At 41.6% G+C, this 12,842-nt stretch overlaps 1 protein-coding gene across 1 annotated transcript in view; it reads left to right on the top strand.

Moving 5' to 3' along the window:
* LOC101662332 (regulator of G protein signaling 7 binding protein) overlaps positions 1–11,940 on the top strand; it is a 133,676-nt gene extending 121,736 nt beyond the window's left edge. Inside the window, exons 3-5 of the mRNA XM_045285134.1 lie at positions 1,238–1,385; positions 6,371–6,441; positions 11,643–11,940. Of these exons, the coding sequence (XP_045141069.1) occupies positions 1,238–1,385; positions 6,371–6,441; positions 11,643–11,647 (224 nt within the window). The 3' untranslated portion in view covers positions 11,648–11,940. The remainder of the gene's footprint in view (positions 1–1,237; positions 1,386–6,370; positions 6,442–11,642) is intronic.
* The last annotated feature ends 902 nt before the right edge of the window (positions 11,941–12,842 follow it).

The raw sequence follows: 12,842 nt of genomic DNA, 5'->3' as shown, positions 1-12,842 counted from the left end.
ATACACTTATGCACCCATTTTGTCTTCACCAATCGTCAGGAAGATGAGCATCACAGAATGCCAGATTATTAGAATAAAGTGTTCTTGCATTGAGGGAGTATCTAAATAGTGGGCCAATGTTCGTCTGCTACCAAATACTGAACATATAAATATATGTATGTAGATGTATTTCCCTATCATTATTTATAGATATATTTACATATGTACATGCTTGTATTTAGACCTCTATAAATGTACTTTGCCTCCTAGTTCTTTCCTCTATTTCCTTAAAGCTAAATCTGGAAAAGTATTTTTCTTTTTTTCTTTGTTTGTTTTGACAATAAATGTGAGGCCATTCCTCTTCAGTGTGCCGTTCCTAGCATAATAGATAATGTGATCGTCTGGGTCAAATGGTCAACACCAGTCCATTTAAGTTCACTGATGCCTAGACTATTGATCTCTTAAGTGTTACATTTCATTTTTGATCACTTCCAGTTTTCCCAGAACTAAACTTTGCACACTTTAGATTATTAATGGATGTTTGCAACTGTTTATTTTCATTTTCAATTGTGCCACCTCAGCAAATGAAAGTCCCCAAAGCTTTGCTGCATCCATATCACTAAGGCTGACTCTACTTTAAGGAGACAGTTCTTCCCTCGCCATATTTTGAGTGCCTTCCAAAAGAGTCTCATCTTCCAGAACTATATCAAACAATGCTCCACTATTATTCATGAGGTTATCGGGGACCAAATTTTGCAGAAGCAGATCACCAGGTTCTCGTTCCCAGTTTGCCTTGGCCTCAAAAGCCCTGCTGGAACCGGTTGGCCATGGAGGGCCTTGCTGATTTAAACCAAACATTGGAATTGTTTCTAGTATTACAGCAAGATGCAAGCCACCATAGTATGGCAAACTGACAAGCAAGTAGTATAGATATGGAGCTAGAGATAGTATATGCTAGGTGATAAAGCTGTTAAAAAGCTCAGCTGCTAACCAAAAGGCTGAGTGTTAGAACCCAGCAGGCACTCCACAGAAGAAAGATGTGGGCCCAAACTCCCATGACCTGAATCTGAAAGCATACAACAAACCTTCACACTTGTTTCTGTATGCGTGTATACACATTTACTTTTGTATCACAGAAGCTATTAGATTAATGGAGTCTTTGACTCAAAGTAGAGCAAAACTTTGCAGTGATAGCTTGTGTACATAACTTTCATTCATGGCTTGTTCTTCTTTTTACCAACACCCTCTCCTACCTTAGGAAAGGAGCCTGGAGGGGGAACCAAGAGTTTGGATTGCAAAATCGAGGAGAGCGCTGTAACACCTGCTGTGGAGGGGTCCTCGTCATCCCCCACAGACGCTCAGCACCATTCCTGGCAGGTTTCCACAGACATTGAAAACACAGAAAGGTAAGTACGGTATGAAGTTATCCTAAAGCGACTAGCATGAATGGATTGCCAATCTTCTTCCAGTTAATAATCTTAGCGTCCACAGAGAGTTGAAAATTTCTATTTCAGGCTTTAAAAACAAAAACAGTGCTGTCTTTTTTCTGCTGGAGAGATATAGTTGGCAGGAACCTTGGAGACTGCCTAATCTACAAATTTTTTTTTAAAAACTGAACTGAGGAAGAATAACTAGACCAAAATTCTAGCTGGGAACAGCAAAAGAACCTACAGTAGGCACAGGCTCTCAGGTCTCTGCTTAGCTCACTCCAACACAAGTCTCTCTTGGAGAAAGGAAAACTCTTGTTTTTTGGGGCAGGGAGAACATTGGATCTACAGCCTGTCCCAGCTCAACCACTGAGGTGGTCCCCAAATCTCCAATTGTTTAAGGGATAAATGTCCAAAATCATGCAGACAGGCTTCCTGTGGATTCTTATAATTCTGGTACATGGAATAATCTACTGAGCTGTGAGTCAGAGGCCAAGTCTCCTCGCCTGTCGACAAACAGATGTTTGCAGAGCTCGCTATACTTTCTCTCCTGGAAGATACTTTAATGATTCCGTATCGTTAAAGAGAATGCCTTTGTCCTAACAACTTGAGCTCACTGCTAGTGAGAAAGCACTTTTTCTAGGGAGAAGAGATTCTATGGGGATTCTATTTCATTTGAAAAAGAAGAACAATAATAATATATAATAATAAGTGTCATGTCTCATCCAGATGCTAAGAATGCCATTCTAGGAGGCAGAAGGACAGACCCTTGTTTATGAGCCTTCACACTAATATCTGTGCCCTTTGTTGCTGATGTTTCCAGAGCTGCACAAAACAGCTGAATGAATACCAGGCAATTCCATTGAGTGTTGGGGGCGGGGGGGGGGGGGGGGGGGGGGTGAGTCATTGACAAGATAATGAGCATTTTATTTTCTTATTTTTAGAAATGTAGCACACAATGGCACTTATAGCCATTGTGGTTCTACTTTGCGATTATAATATAATTCTAAGGCTAATTACCAAATTTCTATGTTTATAGAAAATTGGAGCATGTGGTAATTATGTGCTATTAATAAAGCTTGGACTTTGTTATAAGCTTAGAAAACCAACCATTCAAAGAATAAGGCTGTTTGGTGCAGTTTGATAGACCCATAGACAACTAAGAAGGAGGCAATGTATGCGAATTTCTATCATAGAAAATTCCTTCCTCTGTTTCCAGGGGAAATGCCAGGATGACATGGTGAAGACATAATCAATGAGCAAAGCCATTTTTCTTCCCCGAAACTCTGCGCAGCCCTTATAGCCAAGCCTAAGCTTGTAAAACAAGCTGTGAGGAGTACTGGGAATAACTGTGTGGACAGCATTTAAGTTCCTAAAAGTCCAGATTGAGGTCAAAGGCAGTAGGAAAGGTGAAAAGAAGTGAACACGGTAGACCCGGTGCTGAAGGGAGGCGTGTTCAGTCCTTCCTGGCTCTCAACCGTACGAGACTTGTGGGTCTCAAACCAGACTACGCATAAAACCACAAAGAGGCCCTTAAAAGACAATGGTGCCTGGCTGCCACTGTAAGCCAACTGAATAAGAATCTGTGGGAGTGGAGCCAGGGCACAAAGTGATTCTTTTGGGCATCAGTGGAGAGAATTATATTATGGGCAGACTTTGCACCAATCCCACGTATTGCATTCCTAGCCTTTTCCTATCTTGAGCTTATTCACCTCCCACTCTTCCCATCCACCCTTGAGAATTTTACCTGGAACAGAACGTGCCCCCTTTTATTTCTGGATTTAGGACCCTGCATTCCTTTTACCTCATGGCCACCTTCCCTCTCTAGAAATTCCTTTTGGAACTTGTAAGCCTGAAGCCCCTCACACAGAGGAAAACTGAGAGAAGGGAGTGCAATGAGTTAAGGCAGGGAGCGTCTGAATGTGTTTACAGTTGTGTGTCTACAAAGCGAGTCTGCCAGACTGCTTGCTCCTTTCTTTTCCAATGAACTGCTGCCAGGTTAGGTTTCCTTTAGATATTAGTCAATATGCCAGAAGGAAATGCAATGAGGTCTCTGTACTTCTCAGGACCAAACCAAAAAATAAATTCACTGTCATCGAGTCAACGCTGATTCACAGTGACCCTCATGTGGGTTTCTGAGACTTTAACCATTTGCAGAAGTAGAAAGCCTTTCTTTCGGCCTGAAGTGGCTGGTGGTTTCAAACTACTAGCCATGCAGATCACTGCCCATCTCATAATCACTGTGCCACCAGTGGTCCTCAAATCATGCTTAGCAAAGCAGTGGTATTTAACTAGATTGAGGGTTCTTTTACTTAAAATTAAATTCTGTCTCTCTTTCCTTAAATGGCAAAGAAAAGTAAGTTAATGGATAGAATTGTCTCAACATTTAGATGATCTCCACCACCACCCATGTCTTGTTCCCCCACCTAACAAATTGCCTTAACATCTTTTGGTCTGTTCTTGTTTATCTAGTCTACAGTTAATTAAAAGATGTATCTGATTTTGCATCAAGCTATCTTTTTGCTGTGTTAAATGAAATATGCCCTGGAGCTTAAATAGTATTGATTTGGTGTATACGAGGGGAAGTCAGAAAGCACTAATACAAAGTCACCAAAGGCTTTATTTAAAAACATATCCCTTCATTTAAAAACAAAACTTGAAGCTATTGTTTCTCAACATAGCCTCCATCTTGGATTATATACTTCTGAAGGTAGTGTGAATGTCCCTCTAATCCTCCAGCCCCCACCAAAAAAAAAATGTATACCTTTAGATTCACACCATATTAAAATGGCGGTTTGGGCTTGTCGAGGGACTCAAATCATGTTCCTTTTAAAAGTTCTTTGAGTTTGGGAAACAAAAACACCTACAGGGCTGTAGGTCACAGGGCTGTAGGTCACAGGGCTGTGGGTCACAGGGCTGTGGGTCACAGGGCTGTAGGTCACAGGGCTGTAGGTCACAGGGCTGTGGGTCACATAGGGTAAGGTTTCCCGTGACCTTCTCCTGGGAAAGCCATTGCTCCCTACTGACTTTGAACTGTGGTGCTGGTGAAGAGTACTGAAAGTGCCACGCGCTGCTTAAAGAACAAGCAAACCGGCCCTGGAAGCAGTACAGCCAGAATGCTCCTTAGAAGTGAGGATGGCGAGGTTTCCATTCCCGTACTTTGGCATGTTATCAGTAGACACCAGTCCCTGGAGAAGGAGTATCGGCTTGGTAAAGTAGAGGGGCAGTGAAAGAGAGGAAGGCCGTCTAGGAGGTGGACGGACACAGTGGCTGCGACCACGGATCAGGCATAGGGACCATCGTGAGGAGGGCACAGGACCGGGGAGTGTGTCGTTCTGTTGTACTTAGGGTCACTAGGTGCCGGATCCAGCTCACTGGTACCTAACAACAACACCCTGGGATGGCAGTTCTCAACCTGTGGGTCGCAATCCCTTGGGGGGTCGAATGACCCTTTCGCAGGGGTCACCCAATTCATAACAGTAGCACAAGTACAGTTATGAAGTAGCAACGAAAATAATTTTATGGTTGGGGCGTCACCACAACATGAGGAACTCTATTAAAGGGTTGTGGCATTAGGAAGGTTGAGAACCACTGCCCTAGAAGAATGAGCAGATATATATATTGTCATGGTGGAAAAAAATAATCCATTGTTAAAATTGTCCTGTTTTTTTTCTCACCAATGCCATTTTCAGTTTTCTAAGAACGTTATCATAGTAAGTCCTTGTGATTGTCCTTTGTCTTTAAAGAAAATCTAGCTGGATTACTCCTTTGGAGAGCCCCAAACAGTTACCGTCCCCTCTCGGCCTTGACTTCAAATGGCCTGACAACAAATCCCCTCCGAAGCCACTATTCTGGTTGCATCTTCTGTTCTGAAAGCTCTCTAATGAGACTTAGACAGGTAACTTACTGCAAGGACTCATCTGCAGTCACCCTCTGATCACAGACATGTGTTGAAACATGCTTCTGTTTGAATAAGCCCACGCACGTATGAAGTGGAATTCTGGCAGCAATACTTTTTGACTTACCACTCTATTTGAGAACCATCGTCCCAAAGATGTGAAAAATCCAAATCTCCCTTGCCCTAGCCTAGAAGCCCCCTGTAAGATAGCTTCCTGCGCTACAATTCTGTGCTTTTATCATAACATGGACCAGGAGAGGAAGGATGTTGGAAGTGTGCATAGCATTGTATCTAGTGAGTGAAGGCCCAGGGAGCTTAAAAGGATATGCCAATGGCCAAAGGAAAACAATGCGTCCTCCCTCTCTCTTTCTCCCTCCCTGCCTCCCTCCCTCCATTTCTCTCTTCTATTCGCTGTGAAGGGCCCTTCTCCAGATGTTTCAGCATGTGGTTTACCCTCCAACTGCTGGCCCTTTCCCAAGGCCTCCTCTTGGCCAATGATGGGGCAAACTACTTTCTCTCTTTGGTTTTTCTAGCATTTTCAGAGACTAACCTGCAGTCTCCCATTAGTTTAATAAGTGTAAGTCTTTTCCTGTGAATGCTTAATACCTGGGTTGCGCTGAATTCCCATCATGGTCATGAGAAACTCAAACCAAACAAACAATAGTAAGTGTGCAAGCCTACATAGCCACAACAGCTTCTGAGTATAACAGTACTAACATCCCAGCCCGTCTTTTCCCAGAGTAGTAGAGGTGCATTCAGCTAGCTTTTGTCTCTCCGTTACATTTCTGAAATGCTGTCCTCCTTACCCAGGCTTCTCTGAGCTCAACTCCCATCGCAGAAGGTCGGGCGGAAGCATTTGGCAGAGAAGTTCTCATTCCTTCTGAGCCAGCCCATCTCAAATGTTTTCTTACAAAACCAAAATCAATTCAATATGGGCCTCTTAGAAACTAGAGCTAGTACTATTTGGCATGAATCGTGTCCTTCAGTTGTCTCTTAGAAGAGTCTACTTAATATTTCATTTCACAAACCCATGCTTAATTATTCTCTCTTTTTATCAACCTTACAGAGACATTCGAGAAATGAAAAACCTTTTAAGCAAACTCAGGGAAACTATGCCTTTACCATTGAAAAATCAAGGTGAGTCCTGTCATTTCTCTTTGAAGCAGAAAATGGTTGTGACTTGTTTCTTGAGAACTAAAAGCAACTTTATACACATACAGTAAAGGTCTCAAGTACAGGAAGTTCCTTGGTTATATATGTAATCAGTTCCTACCCGTCTTTTTAATAATTTGTGGGTAAGTCAGAACATGAGCATATGGTTCTCATTTAGCCATATTTTAGTGCAAGAAAATGCTAACATCTTTTCAATGATTGATTGGAAATTCGGTGAAATCGTTGTGATAAAGAATTGGTTGTGAGTAGAGTTGGTTCCATTGTTTCACTGAACGGGCAAATTTGCAAAACTCTAAAGGACAAGTAACAGTTAGCTATACCAAGGTTTGTAACCTAGAGACTGCCTGCGTACTTTTGTCTCCTTTGGAGAAGATAATATAGAAGATGGAGTCTCTCAAATGAATGCAGTTTTCTTCCCCCATGTACAGAATGCTGAAGCACATAGAAGTTAGGTAATGTAGCCAACATTACATAGATTGTAAGTTTAAAGATTAGAATGTAAATCCATACCATCTATCACTAAATCTGTCCGGACTAGGAGCATGCACAAAAACACCAAAAAGAAAAGTGGATATTAAGTAGACTATCCATGAGGAAAGGGCTTCTATAGGCTTTGGTGAATTATTGCATCTTCACTCCGCCTCAAACATAGAATAATACCGGGTACGAGCAGTAAGTAAGTCAAATGACTAATAAGCACTTTCATTACATGTACATAACTAGGGCAGGTTTAGGTGGAACATCATATTCAGAGGGTCAAGGGAAATAAAATGTTAGGAGTTAGCAAGAAATTCTTGAGGCTAAGTCCTCATCAAAAGTGGATGGTCGAAACCCACCAGTGCTCCAGGGTGTTCTCCCGGGCACTTTGCTCCTGTAAAGAAAGGATTCAACTCAACTCACTACCACAGAGTCGATGCTGATTCATAGTGAGCCCACACGACAAGGTAGCAGTGCCCCTGTGGGTTTCTGAGACGGTAAATGTTTATGAACATAGAAAGCCCTAGCTGCTGACCTTGTGAATCACAGCCCAACTCGTGGCCACTATGTTATCAAGGCTTCTTTAAAAAAAAAAAAAGATTGCAACCTAGGAAGCTTTATAGAGTGCTTCTATTCCATCACATTGGATCGCAATGCATAGGGATTAACACCATGGCACACCGCAAGAAAATCCCGTTTCCGCTGAAAGGGCCTGGGCAGAAAGGATAGAGTCTGCTCGCTGTTGAATGAGCAGTAGGGGGACCTACCACCACAGCTAAAGCACCATCCTGGCTTAGGGAGCGGGATGGCAGAAGGTGGAGACGTGGACACCGGACAAAGGGGCTGTGGATGGTTATGGTTTGAATGCAGGGGATGAGGCATCAGGTCAGAAGGAAATAAGAAGCAGAGGCGATATGATAACTGGTGGCTTGAAGCATCTCTTAAAGGGCTTGATCACTAATTGACCCAAACTGTGGGTTTAGTATTTGGGGCTCTTTCCACCTTTAGGTAAGTAATAATATGTTGGGGTGATGAGCGATTGTTCCGCCCACAGCATGGAAGATGAATGTTATAAAATCCCCACGGTGGTTAGGAGCAGGGGTTTAGTGATCAGGGTGGCCTTGGGTGTAGATGCTGGCTCTTCAGTTTACCAGCTCTGTGCCCTGGAACATGTTATGGAACATCTGGAAGCTCCCTCATTCCTAAAACTAGGAGATAATATACTGCCATCCTCTTCAGAAGGTTGCTATGAGAATCACAGAAAACAAAGCCTATCACTGTCTACTAGAACACCTTACAGAGTGCAAACACGCAACAAATGCTTTATTGTTGTTATTTTTTTGGTCATTATTATTTTTTGCTGCTTTTACCAACTGGCCCATCCAATGTAGCCATCCTCAATTAAAACAATCCCCGCCATCGCTCACTCTGGCGCATACTGTGTGTGGTGCCCTTCAAGAGACTGATCATGATCCTATAGTTCAGGGCAGTAATCCTAAAAATTTGCATATGGCGCTTAAGTTCAAGTCTGCCCTCGGTTCCTTAGCAAGTCTGCTTTCATGGAAAGCTTAGGGGTTTCTCACTGGACCTCCCATTCAGCTGCTAAAGAGACTCACTGTCCTTTCCCACTGCCCTGGGGAGACTGCCTCACAGCAACCTTATAGGAAGTGGGTAAAATTGCCCCTGTGGGTGCCTGAGACTTTAACTCTTTACGGAATAGAAAGCCTCATCTTTATGCTGTGGACAGGCTGATGGCATGGGTTCCTTAATTATAGTTTCATGGATGCCAGATATCTTATATTTTGCATTAAATCCTCTTAAACCTTCCTTAACATTTCATGAAAATTTATTTTTGAATTATGTGCGAAAGGAAAAATAAATTTCATTTTATTTCCCTAGCTCATTATCTATGTATAATCATAAGAGGTATAGTATGAAAATTTATATAAACTTTGAGCACTTTTATAAATGAAAAACATACTTAAATTTTTAAATAAGTTTTAAATATAATAATAATAATTATTATTATTATTAAAGATGGATACTGTTGAGTTAAAAGAATATAGACCTCCAAATAAGTGCTATCCAGGACTTGAATTTTGGATCCGTTTAGGAAAAGAAAAGGGAAAATAAAAATCTAGGGCGATTTACTTGGAGGAAGTGGTGCAATAGCTGCTGGTAGGCCCCATCGAGTTCTTCAGATCCCCAACAATCCTATGCACAGCAGAACAACCTAGTCCTGCAGAATCCTCATGATCATAGCTCTGTTTGAGCTCATTGTTGTAGCCAGCATGTTAATCCATTTAATTTGGGGTCTTCCTCTTTTTCACTGACCGTGGACTTCACTGTGCTTGATGTACTTCTCCAGAGATTGGTCCCTCCTGATCTCATGTCCAACCTAGATAAGACAAAGTCTTGTGATCCTCTCTTTTAAGGAGCATTCTGGCTCTACTTCTACCAAGACAGATTTGCTACCAAGACAGATATGGGTTTGTTTTTTTTTTGGGGGGGGGGGTTGGTAAGTTCATGGTGTATACAGTCTTCTTTGCCAACATCATCATTCCAATGTATCAGTTCTTCTCCACTCTTCCCTATTCATTGTTCACCTTTGATATGCATAAAAGGCCATTGAAATTATGAGGGTCAAGAGCACCATTTGCATTCCATTTCCTGATGCAATATGCCATTTGATTTATTTTTATTGCTGCTAACATGGGTGTTAACAAAAATCCTTGACAACGTCAACCTTTTCTCCATTTATCATTCGTTATTTATTATTGCTGCTGCTTATTGGACCTATCATGAGCACTTTTGCTTTCTTTGCATGGAGTTGCCGTCTCTTTGGGACAGAAGCCTGTCATCTTTGGCCATAAGTCCTTCAAGCTTCTTCGCTTTCAGCAAGGAAGCATGTGTTATCTACATGTCGCAGGCCGATAATGAGACGTCCTCCAAACTTGATGCCACATTCTTTTTCATATAGTCGAGATTCTTGAATTATTTTGCCTCCCAGGAAGACTGAATAATCATGGTGAAAGGATATATAGATAATCCTGATCCACACCTTTCCTGACCCCAAAAATGCAGTCCTTGTTCTGTGCGAAGGACTGCCTCTTGGTCTACCTATAGGGTCAGCATAAGCACAATTAAGTGTTCTGGAATTCCTAGTTTTCACATGGCATCCATAGCTTATTATGATACACATGGCCAAATGTCTTTGCATAGTCAACATTTTCCTGGTGTTCTCTGCTCTTAGCCAAGACCCATCTGATATCAGCAATAATAACCCTCATTTCACATCTTTTGCTGAATCTGGCTTGAATTTCAGGCATTTCTCTGTCCACATACTACTGTAGTCGTTTTTCAATTATTTTCAGCAAAATTTTATTTGCACGTGATTTTGTTCAATATTCCCGTTGGATCACATTTTTTGGTAATGGGCACAATCCTGGGTCTTTTCTAGTTGGTTGGCAAATTAGCTTTCTTCCAAATTTCTTGGCACGGAGCTGTGAGAACTTTCAGTACTATATCTGTTTGAGGAAACGTCTCAATTGATATTCATTCTATCAGTTCCTGGAGCCCTGTTTTCCACGAACGCCTGTAGTACAGCATGGACTTCTTTCTTGAACTTATCATATCACTTAAATGGTTGAACATTGACCGATTCATGTGCGTATAGTCACTGTGTATTCATTCTACCTTTTTCTGGATGTGTCCTGCATAGTTCATATTTTGTCTATAAAACCCTTCAAATTTGCATCTTGAGGCTTTGGATTTATTCACTTATTCAGGAGGAAGCAGTCCAGTATGGCCTTAACTACAAATTGAAGAGAAGGATTATGGGAAATTCCGGTTTCTTCCTTTTGGGGAAGGGAAGATGTGAACTTCAGCATGTGGAACTATATTTCTGTTTTCTCTGTTGAATATATATTTTTAGCAATGTGTCCCTGTGAGCTGGCCAGTAGAGAAAGTAGGATTGGAGTGTGGACCAGAGGGTGCAGAGAGGACCTGCGGCTGTGAAGATGGGTGTTTTGGAGTCCCTCTGGGGACCCTGCTTTAAAAGATGGGTCATATGGATCATCTGAGACTATTTTAATGGGCAAATCAACCAAATTTTTCTGACTACATACAGTGAGATAAGCCATAATAAAGCTTTCTTCTGGCCTTCTGGAAATCTTTTCATATGATCTGCTCATTATTCAGGTCAAGGTTAATTTATGCAGGAAATTATGTGGGTGAAATATGGGGAAATATTTCAATTATTTTTTATAGGATCTTATTGTGAAACATAGTTCTATGCGAATAAATATCCTCATAGAGCAACCTCTATTTGTTCCTGGATGCTGATTTCCTTTGTCTTTTTCTGCCATTGACATGTGTGTTTAAATCAGGGAGGTAAAGACTGGAAAAATACTTCTCCTGGCTCCCTTTGCCCTACTTCAAACCTCAGAAATGGCAGAAAAACCCTATGAAAATCCCACCAACCACGTGCTGGTTTTCTGATTCAGAAACTGTTCAGTGTTTACATTAGTGTTTAAAGATATAATCACATCCTTCCTCTTCCTACCCAAATCAAAACTTGCCTTAATAGTAGTTTGCTTTAAATTGACTAGCAATGGGAAAAGATATTTTCGCGGCTAGTAACTATATCTTGATTTTTTGCTGTAACCTGTTCTTTCCTCTCTTTCCAGTTTAAGGAAAAAGAGGGCCCTGGAAAAGGAGTGAGAAGCTCTGGTCTGCTGAAGCTCCGCCGCAGGCTTTAGCCAACCATCCCAGTCTCCTGGCGGACAGCCCACTGTCCTTTCTATTGCATCGGCGCTCCGCCTGCCCTACATTCTGGGTCAATGGCAGTCCTGTGGGGAGCTTCATTAATTATGAGAGTCTTGCTGTGTCAAATGGATTATAAATGGAACTACCTGTAGAGAGCCCGCAAGGTTTCTGACAAAGGGTAAAAGGAGATTTGAAAATAAAGGACAGATATCTTCTAAATGCATGCTGCTATCAAACAAAGCAAATTGGTAGAAATAAATTAAGCCTGAAAGAGAGTTTCACCTTTTCCTATTATCTGAGTTTATGAATGCTGTGGGGTGCATTTGTACATTTACCCTTACCTAGAATCCAGCTGTTAGTACCATACATTCGAATCCGGCTGAAGTGAGTTAGTCAGGAATAGGATTGTTCCAGGGTGAGTTCTCGTCCATGGACAGTCCTCATGCCACACAAAAATTAGCCTGCTAACAGTTTCCCCGGACTCATACCCCCAAATCCACTCGAAACTGGCACCATATTCACAGCTGACATAGCCATGTTAAGTAGAAGAATTTTCAGGTACTTGGCAAAAAAAAAAAAAATCCTCTATCTTGGATAGAACCTTCTTGGTCCTTCTCCCAGGGCCTCTTATAGAAATTTTCTGTGCCACTGGCTGATGACTGAATGATATTTGGGGCATTTTTATGAGTAACCAAGTATCCTTTGTAATTTCTGTAACCTTTTGTTTAGCATTCGGTATGACATATTTGATCCCTCCCACTCTTCCTGTTGAATCCACACATCACTGATCACACATCATCGTCTTAATCTGTTAAACACCAATTGCGGCTTCCATGGGCATTGATTGTGGATCCCAGTAAAATGAAATTCATGGAAATTTCAATATTTTCTCCACTCCTTATGGTGCTTCTTATTGGCTCAAATGTAAGGATTTTTGTTGTCTTTATGTTGTGCTGTAATCTATACTGATCTTTGATCTTCAGCAATAAATGCTTCAAATTTGCTTTCAGCAACAAGCAAGGATGTATCATCTGGTATGTTAAGAAGTCTTCCTCCGATCTTGACGCCATGTTCTTCATATAATCCAGCTTTTCAGAATTATTTGTTTAGCGTGCATATTG

This window comes from Echinops telfairi, unplaced genomic scaffold, assembly GCF_000313985.2.
Source record: "Echinops telfairi isolate 266 unplaced genomic scaffold, ASM31398v2 ScPeMD7_7469;HRSCAF=8507_1, whole genome shotgun sequence".
Lineage (NCBI taxonomy): Eukaryota > Metazoa > Chordata > Mammalia > Afrosoricida > Tenrecidae > Echinops > Echinops telfairi.
The sequence above is the reverse complement of the archived record's forward strand: the minus strand, read 5'-3'. Positions and strand labels throughout refer to the sequence as shown.